An 18,644-nucleotide genomic window follows, 5' to 3' on the forward strand; every position below is an offset into this window, starting at 1 on the left:
TAATTGTTTATGCACCTTGATAGTGCTCTTACCTTTAGATCCAACCATGATACTATTGCCAAATCAAACTTGCATAATAACAAACTTATCAATATCTCTAAAAAGACTCACATCATTAGCTATGTAGTTATTAAAACCTTTATCCAAGTACAAATTTTCACTCTTTTGGTTAATTTGTTGGTATTAAATACATGCTCTCGTGTTCACAATTTTTGGAGAAATTAGCTCAGAGTTTATATTTTAGTATGACAATTTTGCTCCATGCTTCTATATCTCATAATGTTGCAATTAGGGCTTTCTTTCATCCTTACATAGTTGCATATATCTCACGTCATTAAGGTAATAAAAACAGTGGGAGTTATTAATACCAATCATATACGATATAAAAAAACATGTATAGAATGGGCCCTCTTCCATACAGCATAAATAGCACTTCATCAAATCAAAAATATTATTAACTAGAAACCGAAAATTATGGTTTAGTTAGTTAAGATCATAACAAGGGTACATACACACTTTCTCCAATTTACAATAAAGCTTACTTTAGAGGAGTGCTATCAGTAGATATATACACATTGTTAAGCACAAACTCCACTCCGATTTAACAAAAAATGAAACTTAGATTGGAGGCTTGAAAGTATTCATGATTTTCATTTCAGTATCAAATATAACCTATAAATAATCACAGCAGGGCATGGAATTTTTTACCATATTTGTTCTAATGACCCCAGCATAAGCAATGGTAAAAAACAAGTGGCAAAGTAGGATCAAAAGAAAGAAAAATAACTCCCTTTGCACCCACAGAGATAGAAAATATGCATCATTAGGTTACTGGTGGAACTTCCCCAACTTGGTAACGCAAGGGCCAATTGAAGTCCTCAATAAGGTCCATATATTTACCTCTACTGTGGGAGAGAAAGATGCCTCATCATGATTTTTTTTAAGGTCAAAATGCAACCAAAAGCATATTCCAGATGAAGACTTGTTTAAAGGTCAAAAAGCTATCTAAATTCGAACTTGAAAAGGATTAACCTGGGGCCAGATTCCCTTACATATCAAAAGTCCGGTATGATGAAACATGAATTCCCGCTCAGCTCACAATGCCTCCTTGAGACGGAAGGTTCTGGCCATGTTCCTAGCATGATCATAATCATTGAGGTCAACGAGCATTTTCTTTAATCGACGAGCTAGGTTACTTGTTTCACTCTCGGGCACATTTCTTCTCTCTAGAATCCTTCCAAGTGATAGCACATAAGTCACCAGGGGCTGCAATTTTTGGCTACACATTGAGGACATGTATTAGATTGCTGAAACAAACATAATAACACAAGCAATGAAGGTAATACTCACACTCACTGCATATATAATACGATCAGATAAAATATATGGTATCAGAGCTGTTATATAACTTCATAATCACTAAGCAACTTCAAAATAAGGAAGTGGCTACCACAACTTAAACCAACACCCTCTTCTCAAATTCCCACTAGGGTAAGCCCAAAATCCAGCACCCCTATTGCCTGTACAACATAATTGGCCCTAAGCTAGTTCTAGCATGGAAATTGACAGTGAAGTGATTCAAAAGAGTCAAGAATGACTACCATGTATTTTCAAAAGAAACAAATGTAATTATCAATGTCTCAACAATTTAACAAAATATAACCTACCTTCTTTCTCCTGTGACATTTGGGCCAGCCCAGACACCAGATAGGGAGGCGATAATCCGTTCTGTTCTTGTTATTGCATCGTGAACATTTTCTGATATGCTTCTAAAGTGAGGTAGCACTTTTCCACATAAAAGCTCATCAAGAGCAAGTTTCTCTAACACTGGCATTGCAAATATATCCTTCCACAAGCATATATTTCTCAATAATCGAACAGAAACTCCAAATCGATATGCTGCAACTCGTGCAGCATCTGGAACAGCAGCTAGTATTGGTGGACTCCACGTTGGGACCTGGAAAAAGGACAGAATAAGAATTTTATGATCCAATACTTAATAATTCTTAGTAACAAGAATCATCATACCGATTGACAGAAAAAGAATGACACAGATACCCTTATGTATCACAATTTAGACCTCTAAGATTAAACAAAACACAAAAATATGTGCATTCTAACTAGTAACCGTAAATGTTGGTTCTCTTGGTATACCGTAAGTTTAGCAACAGCATCAGCCAGTCGTGTTCGAATGGAAACTAGCAGATCTGCAAGAGCTTCACTTTCATGAGACAAATGTTGCACGATCAATTTTGTAGCATTAATTGCATTGGATGTTTCTTGTTGACTAAGCATGTCCCAGCAATGGGAAATTTCATAATGCAGAATAGGAAGTGCAACCTTTTCTACCAAATTTGGGACAAGGTCAACATCACCATCATCATTAACAAAATCTTTTCCGTCTTCAGGCAAACCATAAGTGAACAACAATTTATACCTGAATATAAGGAGAGAAAGAAAAGGTCAACATAAAACTATAAATTGATGGAATCATGGAAGGTAGAAGGTAATCACACAATATGCCTTGCATCTATATAGCGGGTGTAAAGTGGCTAAGAAAAACAAGTCAAACAAACCCAAGAATACCTTTGAAAAGTTTCAGAAATGAATATAATATTAGGAAAATAAGTAATAAAATGAATAATTCAGTACCATTTCATCTCTTGAAAATCTAAACCCTTGTGAAGAGGGTCCCATCTCAGAAGTTTCAATTTTGCATATGGAGAGAAGATCAGTGGAACACTCAAACCCTTGTGAAGAGGGTCCCATCTCAGAAGTTCCAATCTTGCATATGGAGAGAAGATCAGTGGAAGACTCAATGAAATATATGCATCATTATAGCTTGTAAAATACTCTTTTTTCCATTCTTCAAATCTTTTTTTAACCAATGATAGTTGACCATAGTCCTCACAAGCATCGCTGAAAATCTCATCAGCAGCCTGCAACAGCAAATCATGTTGCGACTGATATGCTTGGGTTTCACTATCACTCTCATCAGTGCTTGATTCACCCTCTACTTTATGATCACCCAATTCCATGGATGCCAGTTTACTATAATCAAATGACTTGGACCTCTTGCTTTGACGAGACTTAGCCCTCACTTTCATTTTCATCCGTTCCTCAAGGTTTAAATCTCTCCCAAATTCATCTAACTTCACTGGCAGATCTCTCTGTTTTTTTACAGCAGTAAATGCATCCTCAGCTGCACTTTTGGCTGCTTCCAAATTGTTGTTACCTTTCCTGCTGAAAACTGCTGCTGCAGCATTGACAGCTGCTTCCACCTCCATCATCTCATCTTCATTGTTAGTCTCTCTTCTTCCAGAAATGGCTGATGCACGATCTTCATGAAGTTTTTTCATCTGCTCTTCAAGTTCTTCAATGTAGGAAGCTTTATGCTGAAAGTTGAAGTCACAGGATAGCCTTAGTCATAGCATCAACAAATGACAGAATAATAAATATAATAGACCACATAAAGGCATCAGAGAATGACAAATGAACAATTAAGTTTATGTTTCAAGAATCAGGAAGCGAGAAGATACAGATTCCTCGACTTTATTAGAAGTGTCAAGTTTTCCAAGTAGTTTTAAGCAGCTTGTTCATTTCAGCTCTTAAGCTCTCTGCATGCCATAGGCCTTGGCTAGGTAGTCCATCATATTCTAATAGCCAATATTATAAAGAGTACAAAATTTGAGGTTTGATCTAGGTTATGTAAAGAATAAGAAAGCATATTTAATGGATGGATTTGATTTGGTGCAATGAACAGTATCAATTGATAAGAAATTTGCTGACTTTCAGGACAGGCAAATACTGAATGTCCCCACAAAATTATTCATTTAAATCTCAGTCTTCTAATTTAGAGGTTTTGGATCACATGATGATGCACAAATTCTGTGGCAGTCTCTGTTTTTACCGTTTTTTGGTGTATATGGTTGAAAAGGAAAATTTTCAACAAGTCTGGCATCATATAATGCTCAGCTCATGGGTTTTTTAGTGTTGTTTCTTCGACAGACATGCAAAAGGACTAACATGCTTTGTTTCAAGAAAAAGAAAATTCAGTTCTTCCCATGGAAGCTTCCATTCCTTTCTCAAAAAATTAGTCTAACAAGAAAAATCATTTCATAGTTAACTGGAATCCAAGTCTAATCTCATAACATGGCAGTGAAATGTCATATTCCATTTCGTCCGACATAGGCAAGAATCGTGTTAGTTGTTAAATCATTGTTTTCATAAAGCTGTACAGGAATTAATTGTCAAAAGACTTTAGGATGAAGATTTTGGGTACCAAATTCACCACACAAAAAACAAAGGACACTATCAACCATTTAAGCATGAAGATTTTCCCTTTGATTCAATATTTATAAAACACCATAAAAATACCACTTTAACTTCTTTCCAGTTGATTCATATAAGGGGTCCTCTACTAATACATATTTCACAAATGTCAGCCTCATTGTTTTACTTTTTTAAATTTTTGGGTCCTTTTGGACAAAATATTTTATTAGAGAGAAGTAAATACAAAGAGAGGAATAAGATAATATATCCCCCTGAAACAAAATAATGAGAAAAACAATCTTACCAACACATTAAAACCCTCCAAACTCTTTGAAAATATATTAGGGATTTATACTTAAAGGAATATGAGCTAAGTACCAAAGTGAGGCCATAGGATGATAGATCCAATACTGTAGCATAACAGATCTAAGGACTGAAAGAAGAATTCTTCAAACTATGACTATTTCACTCTAGCCAATACACCATCAAAATTATTGGCTGCATATCTCCATAAAGCATATCCAGAACATAGATACCTCAATTATCTCATCAGTAAAAGAAAGTGAAATGTAGTAAAGAAGAGAGAAAAACAAATTAATGATACAAGAGATGATGTAGAGGAACTAATTCCACTTTATCTATATTACACTAAGTTGGAAGACACAATAACTCAAAAATATTTGATCACCTGTAAAAAGTCGCATATATTTGTGACATAATTTTGGAGCTTTTGCATAAACCTGTATTTCTCATCAGCTAGCACAAGAGAGCTTTCAAGATCAGTAATATTCAAAAGGGAGGTGGACAAATTTTGATCAGTTTGATTCAATAATTGCATTGTTCTTCCATGAGATTCCTGTCATCAAAAAAGCAAAAGTGATAAGCAATTAAAACATATCAATCCAAACAAGGGGAAATCTTTAACATTTCATGATTCATGCACAAAACCAACTCCCATATCCAACGCAACTACCGGGAGTATATCTGTTGTCCCAAAAAGCGTGTCACTCTATGTGTCACTTGTTGTGATTGGTTGAAAAAAATGTATGTAAGTTAAAATTTTAATAATTAAATATTTTTCTGGCCAATCACAGCAAGTGACACTTTATGGGACAACAGATGTGATCCATGCAACTTCGACAGCTATATTGAGACAGCTTAATGAAATAAGAATGTAACTATCTATCCATACACATGTCTGGGAGAGACTCCACTCAACCCAATTAATCCAAAACATGTCTGAAAGAGTAAATGTTCTGTGAACTGTGAAGTCTGTACGATTGATCCCTTCACAACTATGGCCATCCTTTCCTTTCAACTCTCATATTTTACATCCCCCAGAACACAAGTTGGAAGTCTATCGGTAATCTTCCTTCAGATGCAATTAACAACAGAATTCATCAGACACCCGGCCCGGGATCCCTCAATCTAGCAAATTCTGATCCCAGTATGATATAATGGAAAGACTTCCATAATTAACCTAGAATATACTAGATGGTACAAATTTCAGAAAGAAAAAGGAGCAATTCAATATATAGATGCCAAAGTTCTGATACACTTAAAGAATGTAACTTAATTTAATTTAATTAATATAAGCGTCAGCACTTATGAAACGTTATCCCAAACCTAAATTATCAGCTTATGTCTTACTTCCTTCTTAGACTATAATACTCCAACCCCAACATCAAGTTGTAGGACATCGTTTTGCAAAAATAAGTATCTTAAAATCATCTAAACACAAATTGGATAGACATATATTTCACTTTCATAAACAATTACTTAAGTTGTTGAAATATAAACAAATTTATCAAACAGAAAAGGCAATGGTTATATATGTCCCACAAACGTCTGCCACAACCTTATACCATGCACTCCAACTTATCAATTAATTCAACTACATAATAGTTAACAATAAAAAATGGCATTTTTTAAACCATAGAAATGCATGACATGGTCCTGGCACATAATGTGGGATAATGACGTTATCCCTACGAAGTAGTGCATACCTTAAGCCTACTCATATTCTGTTTCATAGCTTTTTTCGCGACCTCAGCTTGTTGAGACATATGCATGACATCGAAAGAAGACTGTGGCACAGCTCCCATTACTCCCCCAACACCGAGACTCACAGATGCACTTTGAACTGCACTATATGCAGTGGGAACAACAAAACTATGCTGTTGTGCACTTTGCATAACAGGAACAACATCAGCCCTAGCAGCAGACCCTTCATCCATTCTCTTCCCTAACCCTTTCCGAAACTGTTCTTCTTCCCACAACTTCTCTTCATCTTCATCATTAAAACCACCATCATCATCCACACGATCATCGTCGCGCGCAACATTACCCTTGAACCTCCTCTCATCCACATCCTCAAAAACACCCTTCTTCACACCTTCTATCTTATCCCCAAACATTGCAATCCTCCCTCGAAATTCCGGCTCCTCGTCACTCAACCCTTCAGCAGCACCATGATTGCTTCCTCCATCCAACGAGATGAAATCAGGCGCCACCGGCCTTGCCTGGCGCAACCGCTCCCGCTTAGCACGGATAGCCTTAATCGTCTCCTCATCTGGATAAAACGAACCAGAACCACCAGATAACCCTTTCCCATTGGAAAACCCTAATTTGGCCTCGTCTTCTTCGGAATCTGAATCCCGAGCCTCCGGTTCGGAGGGCGAGGGTTTCACGAGGCCTTTGAGAACAACGACAGGTTCGGAGTTAGGTTTGGAATCAGAAGAAATTCGAGAGGTGGTGCTGCTAGTAACTAAGGTTCGAGTATTCTTCTGAAGCTCGAGGAGTGCTTCTTTTGTGTAGAATCCAGCTTGGGGTTGAACGTTGGAAGGGACGGAGGGAGAAGAAGAATGTGAGATTCGGTCTCTGTGAGTGGTTATTTTGTGAGAGGATGAGGGTTTCGAAGAGGTGGTGGCGGAGGAGCGGTGGTGGTGGTGTTTGGCGGAGGAGGAGGTGCGGAGAGGAGGGGTTTCTGTTTCGTCGGCGAAGCTGAGGAGTTTAGGGGCTTGGGGCTTCTTTGGCTTGGAGGAGGAGGAGGAAGGGGGTTTGGAGGGGAGGGTTGTTGACGTGGTGTCGTTGGTGTCGTTGTCGGTGGAGTCGGTGTTTCCGCCGCGGCGGCGGAAGTTGCGTGATTTGGCGGTGGACATGGTGGGGCTGGAAAAGGAGGGAGTGGTCGTTGTAGTGGGTATTATTCAGTAATAATGGCAAAACGGGTCAATCGGCCTATTCAGCCCAACCTGCAAAATGAATATTATAATTAAAAGTAGGCGAGGTACTCATTTATTATTTTTGTAGAAAATTTTATATTCATGACTATTTTAAGTTGTGTTAATTGAATGTGCCAACAACATTGATCTAATGTTATAAACTTTATTAGGTACTTATTAGTTTATATTCTTTTAAAGTTAGCAATACAAGTGTAGAATGTTTTTCAACTATAAAAATGGTAAAAAATAGGTTGCGTAATTGAATGATTTCCTAATAACTTATATTTAGCGAAAAGTCCTCAATAATATTACCACGAATCCACGATTTCAAAATGTGAAATTACGTAGAGATTAATTATGAAATATGTAATTTATTTGATTTAATATATTTACATTTTGTATTTTTGACATTAATATTTTCATCATTATCTATTATTTTAATTTTTTACGTATATTGCATACTCTGCCTCTATGTTCTAGATCCGTTGCTGACGTTGACAATGGTTAAGGGCCTAACATGTTATGAAGAAATTAGAATTGTTTCAGATATTCAATATTCAAGGATGTATGTTTTGTTATGGACTTACTTAAGAATGATAGAGAATACATTGAAGCTCTAGAGAAGTGAAGGATTGGGGTTATGGAATCTATTTGAAGAAATTATTTATCACAATGCTCTTATCAACTTCTATGAATAGACCAAATCAGGTTTGGGAAGAAATATGATAGTGGTTATCTAATGAAATTCATTACAATCAAATAAATATTTCTAATAATCAAGGTATACAATAATTACATTACAATTCATTGTTTGTAAATATCTTCAATGTAAATATATTATATCATACATGATGTTTTACAATTTGTAGCGTTGGTACTCATTGATGAACAATTGCAAAATCTAATTTTATTGGAGATTTAAATACTACTTGAAGGAAATCGCAAAATTTTGAAAGACTATCCTTCAATCCATACCCAAATGGATATACCACAAGTCAATTAGGCAACACACTAATATATAAAGAACTTAATCATGATACAAATGATTGAAAGGAAAAGTTCAATATTCTTTTCCACTCTCTCACATGTACTTCCATTTTCTTAGTTTTGTATGTATTAAATTCTTATTGGTTATTAATCTATATTTACTATTAACATTAATCTTTATATATTCATATCATATCTTGCAGAAGAGTAATTTAAAATATATCACATTATCATGCAAGTTGATAACCATTAATACGGTCGCATGTTTTTCTTATATGGTTATGAAGGAAGTGGGAAAACTCATATGTGACAGACTATAACATATGCATTGAGATCTTAAACCAACATCGCACTAATTGTGGCTTCAAGTGATATAGTTTATTTATTATTACTTGAGGTAGAACAACACACTATAAATTCAAAATACATATACCAACTTTTGACAATACTGTTTGTAACATTCATTAAGGGTATAAACTTGCATACTTGTTAAAACAAGCAAAGTTAATTATACGGGATGAAGCTTCAATAACACATAAGTTTTGCTTTGAGACACTTGATAAAAATATTGGAGACATAATGGGTACAACAACAAATGACTCAATTTTGTTCAGAGGAAAGGATGTAGTTTTTTGAGGTGATTTCAAACAAATCTTGCCATTAGTTCCAAGAGGATGTCGTTCAAATATTGTACATGCAACATTTAATGTATCTTATCTTTGATATCAATGTACAATTTTAACTCTTACAAAGAACATGCGTCTAAAAAATCATGATAATGCAACATAAACCAAACAATTCTCTAAATGGATACTAAAGGTGGAAGATGCAAAATTATCCAAGCCTAATGACGGGTGTGCTAAAGTTGATAATCCATAAGAACTTTTAATTATGGATTTTGACAAGCCAATTGATGTCACAACATATAGTACCTACCCAAACCTACAACACCACTACAAAGATAAACAATTTCTACAATAATAGAGCAATATTTGTGTCAACAATTGAGATTGTTGATCAAATCAATAAATATATTCTTAGTAAAATTCCAAGTAAATTTTATCTAGTTGTCTTTAAATTTTCATTATGTTCGACATAATAGATTTATTAAACTTATACTAATAAATATTATAATGTATAATTATAGGTGAGAAAAATGAATACTCGAGTTCAGATTTAGTTGATATGTCTGATGCTAATGAAAGTGAAGCATTCAACATACTAACTCCTGGATTTCTAAACTCGCTTACAACCTCCAGTCTTTCCAATCATAAAATGAAGTTGAAAGTCAAAACTTCAACTATTAAGGAATTTAGACTAGTCTGAAGGATTATGTAATGATACAAGATTTGTTGTCATTGAAATGACAAATCATGTACTTGAAGCAAATATAACGTTAGGAAAAACATTGGAAATATCATATATATTTCTCCGATGTCAATGTCTCCATCTCAATCTTCATGAACTTTCAAGCTTATCAAAAGATATTTCCCTATAATTGTTTCTTGTGCTATGACAATCAATAAATCTCAAGGTCAATCATCAGAAAGTGAGATATATTTATCTAGACCAATTGTGATCTATTGTATGTAGTTATTTTAAGAGTTCAAAGCAAAAATGGATTCAAGATATTAATACATGATAAGGATGATCAACCACTAAACACAACAACAAATGTAATTTATAAAGAAGTTATCCAAAATCTCTAATAAATATTCTACAACTAATTTTACATTATATTCTAAACTTTTGTTCATAACAATTAATTCTTTATTTAATCTAACAAGTTCAATACTATCTCATTCGTCAACAATTATACATCAACAATCAAATACATAGAATTCATAAGAGGTATCATTCCATAACATTTTTATTAACAAAGTATGTTATCATTGTTTAATTAAATATATTTTGATTGGATCGTCAAGTATCATACTATATCAAATATTAAATGTTTGATTACTACGAGTAACACGTGTTAGTAATGATAGTTATACATGTTGAAAATGATTAGTTTCTTAATCATGAGACTAAGGAATGAATACATATGATTGTACTATAAGTATGTGATATTGTGATTTTTCATAAACAGATCAGATTCAAGCTTTTTAAACAGTCTATTTAGCTTAATATGTTAGACTTTAGATCATCTAAAAGACATATTCAACCTAACAAGTTGATCTATTTAATTATATTATATATTTTAATAAAATTAGTATAATTTAATTTTTATTATTAAATAAATCTATTTTAAAGCAGGTTTGATTACATCTTTAAAGATAGGTCTACAAACCAAGATTGGGTCACACATTTAAACATGCCAAAGATAATTAATTGAGACTGTTATATTCTATCTATACTTATCTTATTTAAGAAAACCTTCCATGCCTAGTAGTAATACTGGCCTGATAATAACATCTCTTATATCACACGTTAATTCGAAGGACAATGACTAGTTAGGGTGACTAGTATGGATGCTTCAATTAGTTTTTTTAATTGGCTACAAGTTTCAATGATATTTCATTTTTTCATTGAAACTTCGATTTTGCACTTTTGGAAAAATCTTCAATGAAACTCCAAGTGATTAATGGTTTAACAAAAAAAAAGTACTCTAAAAATGGGCCAACCCAAAAGTTAAAGACTCATAATTATGGACGACATCTTTTACCCGTCCAACAATGAGCTGACACAATATATAATAATACTATTGGATGAACATTTCATATTTCGTGGAATAAAAGTTTATCAAACTCATATCATTTTCTTTTTTATCTAGTTATGTTATACATTATTATACTATCAAATATGGATGTTCAAATCCATATTGGTCCAAAATTAAAAACGAAAACTGATTCAAAATAGACTGAAATCACAAAAAATCAAATGTGTTTGGATTGCGTTAGATTTATTTTTTAAAAACTAATTGATCTTATTCAGTTTTTGGTTTCAATTTTAGGATCCATACTGATCCAGACCATGTCAAAGTAATGCAAATTTGTTGTTGCTCATGTTGTTTCTGTTATCACTTTATGTTGATTTGCTATTGCTAAACAATAAACTATATTTTTTGCTCTTGTTTTGTTGTTGTTGAACATTATTTTTTGATATTGTTTTGCTCTTATTGAACACTCTTTTTTGCTTCTACTTTGTTGGTGTTATTTGTTAAACATATTGTTTCTTTTTCTTCTGAATTGCACTTAATATTTTAAAGTGTATTAGTCATTTTATGAGTTTTGGAGTGTATTTGCGATGTTAATCTTTAATATAAAAAACCGATCCAAACCCAATAAAATTATTATATAATATGGATCAGATCGGAAATCTTAATGCAACACAAATCAAACTGGACTTCACGTTGATTATGTGTTTGGATCAGATGATCTTTTGCCTAAAAACCCGATCCAAACCGCATCTAAATGAGAGTACATATGTTGTCTCGCTACTTGTGATTGGTTAAAAATGTATTGAAGTTAAAAAATTAATAATTAAATATTTTTCTGACCAATCACAAACAATATCACATATAATGATACAATTTTTGGGACAGAAGTTATCCACCCCTTCCGAACACCCTTATTATCAAACAAATAAGGAGTATTATAATATAGTTTTATGAGATTAAAATGTGTGCATTGAGAGTGTAGCATCTCTTTGTTTGAGGTGAAATAGAGTGGAGAGAAAATGGTAAGAGAGAGAATGAAGAGAAAATAAATCTTTCTCTCATTTGGATGAAAAGAGAGAAAGAAGGAAGAGAAGAAAAAGTGGGTGGAACCCACCATAAATGCATTTTCTCCTACTTTGGAGAGAAAGGGAAGAGATGGTGAACTTTTTTTTGTTGAAATCTCAAAAATATCCTTCAATTTTATTTATTTTCTCTGTTTATTGGTTTTAAATAGTATTAATATACGTAGGTCTTTTTTTAATATAAAAAAATATCAATTAAAAAAAGTTAATTGTTATTATAATAAAATATATAACAACATATATAATTTAAAATTATAACATTTATTTTTAATAAATAATAAAACAACAATTTTCTCTTCCTTCTTTTTATTTTAGGGACATTTTTGTCATTTGAATCATAATATTATCTCTATCTTCTCATCTTCTAATCAACCAAACAAAAGAAAAAGAGAAGAAAATATATTTTTCTATTCATTTTCTCTCATTCTTCTCTTATACAAAACATCATAAAAATCTACTCTATTTGTTCTCTTTCTCACCTCTTTCTTTCTTTCTTACATCTTTCTCTCTTCTTATTTTCTCTTATCAATCAAATAAAGCAGTAAAGTTTTTTACACTGTCAATAAATCATCTACCATTAATTTGTATTACATTTATTTGAGAGTCAATGATGATAAATAAATCAACGGTAGATAATTTGATGACAGTGTAAGAAACACTTACACTGTGAGTGTATAATATTAAAACCATGTTTTATATGAAATTTATATATTTTTTGGTATAATAAAAAATATAAGAGTGTAATATTTATGCACAAATAGTGTAAACATGTATACATAATGAATGATCATTCATCCTTTATTTTGATTACCTTTTTTTATGAAGAGTCAATCTAATATAAAATAGATAATAAATGATGCATTTACAATGTAAAAAGTTCTTACAATGTCAGTGTATATTTTTTTTCTCAAACTATAAATGACATGGCAAAGCAACAATTACCTGGGTTATATTTAAATATTTAAAATTTTAAATATATAATAATTATAAAAAATCTCTTAAAAGAAATTACTTCTATTATTTTCTGTTTTTCATTTTTCTCTTTGTCTTAACAAAGAATTAAATCGACAAATATTCCTTTTTTTTCTTCACTTTCATTGGATTCAAACAAAGAATGAAATTAACATCATATCTCTTATCAGTGGGAGAAGGATATATGAAAAGTCAAAACACAGTAAACATTCCTTACCATTTAGATTAATTTAATGCTTCTTTTTTATTTCATTTATATTTAGTAGACAAAACACAGTAAACAACTTTCAAGCTTCATGAAAACAAAACTACACACTTTCAAAATTTGAAAGTCATATAATAATATAATATTATAAATAAAAACGAAGAACAAAATTGAAGCACTAACCCTGTTTTTTTTGTTTGCATCAGTGGAAGTTTCCCAGATACAGGAGAGAAGATTGAAAGAGACAAGATCCTAGGAAAGCATAAAATCAACGTCTTGAATCTCTTACTTTATTTTGAATCATCAACAATTACTCTCTCAATGGCTAGGTTTCTTTCCTTCTCTCATATACTGTAATCGATGATCAAACCTTGTTTTTCACTTGGTTTCACACTGAACATTGTTTCTAGAAACTGTTCTACAATTTGTGTTCATCGATGAAGCACCCTCTTGTGGTCGTGCTTTGTTTGCCACTTTAGTTTCTGTGTTCTATGTGGGGTTAGCATGTTTTGTGTGAAAATTATAGCTTTTTAGTGTTTTAGTGAGGTTTCTAAATTTGGGTGGTTCATCTATGTGATGTTCATTGATCTGTGATTGTAAGAAAAGTAAAAGTTCGTCAACGAGGTTGTCTAGTTTAATGTGAAAAATATAATTTTTATGAATTTTGATGAAATTTCTAAGTTGGGTTGGTTCGTCGCTGAGTTTTTCAGTGTTTTATGATGGGGTTTTAGCTACTTGCATTTAAAAATGCAAGCTTTTATGTTTTTATTATTATATCATCATTAATATTTGTTAGCATCATCATCATTATCACTATTATTTTGGTCGGATAATGTCTACTGTTAAAACTTCAGATTTTTATTACCTGTATTCTTTGTCTACTTGATGTTACACTTCATGACAAGATGCAACATAATAATGATGTGCTTGTTTTGATAACAACTTGGTAACAGTCATGTAGTTTACTTTGGCTTGAGCTTTTTATGTATTTTCCAACTTTAAACGGAAAGGCTAGTCCAATAGATATTGATCATATGCCTAAATTTTGACAGTGGAGTTATGAGTCCAAGCCGAGTAATAAAACCTTACTTTTGTTGTCTTCCTGAGTTTGTAAGCCATCTTCATCGGCTAAGATGACTCTGTCGATTCACTATTTTACCAATTCCAACTTTCGTTTTGACTCATTATTTGTTGCTTGCAATATAGACTCTTTATCATTTGAATCTATTTTATGTAGACCGTCTGATTGGTGCCATTTATTTTGTGTTGACTAAAAAATGTACATGGTCATATACTTTTAGAACTCTGTATCTCTTTTTGCTTATGCAGACCATCATGGTTGGTGGACAAAAGTAGAATTGCAACGAAAATAAAGAGTGCTTCAGGTGCATGTGATCCTGAGAAAGTTGTATTCAAAAGCAATCCTACTAAGGCTTGCCCAAATTGTCAACATGCTATTGACAACAGTGATGTATGTGTTACCATTTTCTTCTTTTTTTAATGAACTTATCTATCCATGATTCTGAATAGTTTTCGCCAGAACTTCTATTTGCCAGTTGAAGTTGCATTTAACTTTATTTATGAGGTCCATTCATAGTATAAGTTCACTCTCAAGTCTCAACCTCATGCATCTCTAGTTAGTGACACATTTACCCAAATGGAAATAGCTACAAGTACTTTTCATCTTAAGCATGCAAGTCTTGCTGCTATTTTGTGATGCTTCATTAAAATCAGATATTGATATTGGATAAGAAATGGGAAGCTTTTGCACTTAGTCCTTTGTTGAAGCTACAATAACCTGCACCCAAGTGGGACAAGGTTTGAAGCTTAACTGAACTAAAAGTGAATTTTAGGTGTATAAGAATTTTAGTATTAAACTACATCTTAGAAATGCACTGTCACCAGTTGTGCTTGTTTTTATGAGTTAGTAACATTGTTTGATATGCTAGTTTGTGATTCAATGTATTATGAGTCAGTTGCTGTTAGTTTAATGTTTACTTTCGTTTTCGGACTTTTTGTCTAAATCTTTATTTCATAGCGATTAACAACAGGAGAATTACTTATCATGAACCTTTTAGGTATATGATTTGCTAGTCTGCTGCTATTTTCAACTTCATATCGAATGCCTTCTTGATTGCTTTTATGAGAAATTGTACATTTTCTGTTCATATTTTGGTTGGTACCAGAAAGATCTTTCCTGGTATGAACGTGCATGTGAAGATGAATGTTCTAACAACTCTTTGTTATCAATGTGTTTTCTTTTGTTCTTTTAAAAGTGTTGCTTGTAGCATCTTTGAATTCTCAGGGTAAGGCATAATGAAGTTTAAGATGTTTTACCATATCCCTTAATAGTATAGCACTTAATAGAATGTTTTGACATTCAAGACTTTTGTGTTGTTAGGTAGCGCAAGAGTGGCCTGGCTTACCGAAAGGGGTGAAATTCGATCCATCTGATCAGGAGATCATTTGGCATTTGATTGCAAAAGTTAGTGAAGGGAATTCGAAACCTCATCCTTTCATTGATGAATTTATTACTACTATTGAAGGGGCTGATGGAATCTGTTCCACTCATCCTAAAAACTTACCTGGTTGGTAGCATGAGTTTTATTCTATTTCGTAATCTTGATTAATTTTCATTCATTCAATATGATGAGCTACAATAACAATTTAGGTGTTAAGCAAGATGGAAGTATTTCCCACTTCTTCCATCGAGCAATCAAGGCTTATAATACTGGGAACCGAAAGCGTAGAAAAATACAAGGTTGTGATTCTGGTGATCTTCGCTGGCACAAGACTGGAAAAACTAAACAAATCAAATGGAACGGTGTTACGAAAGGATATAAAAAGATTATGGTTCTGTATGCGAGCAAAACAGGTAAAACTAATTGGGTTACACATCAGTACCACCTAGGAACGGAGCAGGATGAAAAGGATGGGGAGTATGTTATCTCTAAAGTGTTTTATCAGCAAGACAAATTGGGTGATAAAGATGATGAGGATATTTCTGAAACCAGTGAAGCAACAATTTTGAACGTGGACCCAATCACTCCCAAATCTTTGACTCCTGTCCCTCCCTGTAACGAAGGACCATGTTCAGATGTGGACCTAGTCACTCCGAAATCTGCGATTCCTAACCCTTCCTGTAACGGAAGTTCTTGTTCAGATGTAGACCTAGGACAAGGAACACATCTCATGCCTCAGGTAAAAACTCTCACAGTAAGTTAGACATTTGCAGTATCAAAACCTGTTTCTTTTTGTCGCCCTTACACGAACATTTCCATAGTGTTTGTTTTTTCTTTGGTTACTTAATGCAATCCCATGATTTGAACAACAATTTCAGACAAAAAATATGAGACTCTATTATATAGTTAGTACACTAGCATACTAAGTTACTAACATTATCATTTGATGTTAGTAATCCTATTATTTGACCAACAAATTGAGCCAACAATACGAAATCCTGCATATTATACATTTAATATGCTAGCGTACTAACATGAGATTATTAATCCTAGAATCTAATTGTTGGAATTAGGATTTAGATATGGAAGGAAAAAAGGAATGCTCAAAGTGGTAAATTGTATTGATATTATTGTGAATGTTGATGTGATTATAATGTGATACAAAAAACATAATACTAACCCCTATTTATACTAATATTAGACTCCTAATTAAATACAGAAACAAATCATAAAAGATAAAATAATATCAACCCTAAGAGATCTTCTAAGATGCTCTAAACAAATCTAAGATATAATAATCATAATGAGATATTTTCCTCTATATCTAAATATCTATAGATACTCTCTATAAGATAATTTAAGATATTCTGATATACTTTCATATATTCTAACTGTAACTAAGCCACTTAGCTGCACTTCTAATTACTGATGATGTGGTATGATGTTACTTTTATTATGTACTACTTGTGATGATATAGGTTAATGAAATTTGAAAATAGCACTTACTGAAGTTGATAACTGCTGACCTATTTTTGTCTTCTGCACTGAATTGTTCAATTCCTTCTCAGATGGAGTGTTTGGATGAAATTATAACTGACTGTGAAGGGCTTGAAAAAACTGATGTCTCTACTGTGGAAACTGAACATAACAAAGGGATGGATAATGATGAAAATAATGCTGATGATGGCCAAAAATGGTGGGACAGTGAGTCACAGAATCTGTTGAGTTCGCAACAACTCGTCGAAGCATTGTCCATGTGTGATGATCTCCTTCAAAGCCAGTCTCCTACTAGGGATGGGAAAAACGGAGAACATAAGGACCAACCTGGTCTCTCTATTTATGCTCATCTAGGACCAGACTATCTGAAGAAGGATATTGAAGAGTGCCAAAGTCTTGCCCTTGACGTTGCAAATACCGATGACACACCTTCAGAATTTCGACTAAGTCAGCTGGTATTCCTGTGTTCTAATCGATTTTGGATTACAAAGTATTCATTTTATTGTCACAGCAACTGAAATTTCTTGAACGATAACACGTTTTTGTGTTTTCATAGGAATTTGGTTCACAGGACAGCTTTATCGCCTGGGGTGGCAGCAAGGCAATATAAACTGAATGGTTCATCATCTCAAATTGGAGACAGATATTCTGCAACTACATTATGTTGATAAGAGGTCTTGTTAAATTATGGGGTAAACTTGAAGTATTGTTCTTTTCTTTGCTTCGCATCGCAAATTATGCTGTATTGTAAGGCGTTGAACTTGGGTTGAAACTTCGATCAACTGTGATGTAATTGTACTTTCCTTTGACATGTTACCCCTTCCTTAGTAGTTTGTTACTTTCTTTTGGCTTGTTATTTTGATCAAGATTGGTACTTTGATCAACTGTACTGGAATTATACTTTAGGTTCTTTCAATATTGAATGTGAACCTGACTTCTGCATTTATAGGCACACAACTTGCTCTGAAGTAATAGAGGTGGATTTATATTACTATATGTAATTGGATATAATGCCACTATAGCCAAATGCATTGGATCAAATTTGTTGTGTTATGAGAACTTCTAGGTAGTTTTTGGTACACAAACATAACTGGTTGACGCAATAAGATAGAGTGTCTTGTTCTATTCTTTTTGGTTCCACCTAGGTGGAAACAAATATGCTCTATCTTTTTTTATACTATTTATAGTTTTATACCCTAAGGACATATAATAATTTTATTCTTATCAAATGCTAGAATTTTGAAATATTTACATAAATTTGGAGAAGTCATGTTTGTTGGATAT

General features: G+C 33.1%; 2 protein-coding genes across 2 annotated transcripts; one reads left to right on the top strand and one right to left on the bottom strand.

Annotated features, from left to right (window-relative positions):
• On the bottom strand, positions 634–7,506 carry LOC109337412 (transcriptional repressor ILP1-like). Its single transcript, XM_019574391.1, has 7 exons — positions 6,279–7,506; positions 4,961–5,128; positions 2,770–3,395; positions 2,653–2,697; positions 2,155–2,437; positions 1,668–1,957; positions 634–1,279 (listed from the first exon to the last, which is right to left on the bottom strand). Exons 1-7 carry the CDS (start codon positions 7,431–7,433, stop codon positions 1,096–1,098), a joined length of 2,751 nt encoding a protein of 916 aa, XP_019429936.1. The 5' UTR covers positions 7,434–7,506; the 3' UTR covers positions 634–1,095.
• Positions 13,585–18,302, top strand: LOC109337419 (SUPPRESSOR OF GAMMA RESPONSE 1). Its single transcript, XM_019574402.1, has 6 exons — positions 13,585–13,730; positions 14,731–14,872; positions 15,803–15,989; positions 16,073–16,602; positions 17,432–17,815; positions 17,917–18,302. The coding sequence occupies exons 1-6, from the start codon at positions 13,723–13,725 to the stop codon at positions 17,968–17,970; spliced, it is 1,305 nt and encodes a 434-aa protein (XP_019429947.1). The 5' UTR covers positions 13,585–13,722; the 3' UTR covers positions 17,971–18,302.

Source organism: Lupinus angustifolius, chromosome LG02 (assembly GCF_001865875.1).
Source record: "Lupinus angustifolius cultivar Tanjil chromosome LG02, LupAngTanjil_v1.0, whole genome shotgun sequence".
Classification (NCBI taxonomy): domain Eukaryota; kingdom Viridiplantae; phylum Streptophyta; class Magnoliopsida; order Fabales; family Fabaceae; genus Lupinus; species Lupinus angustifolius.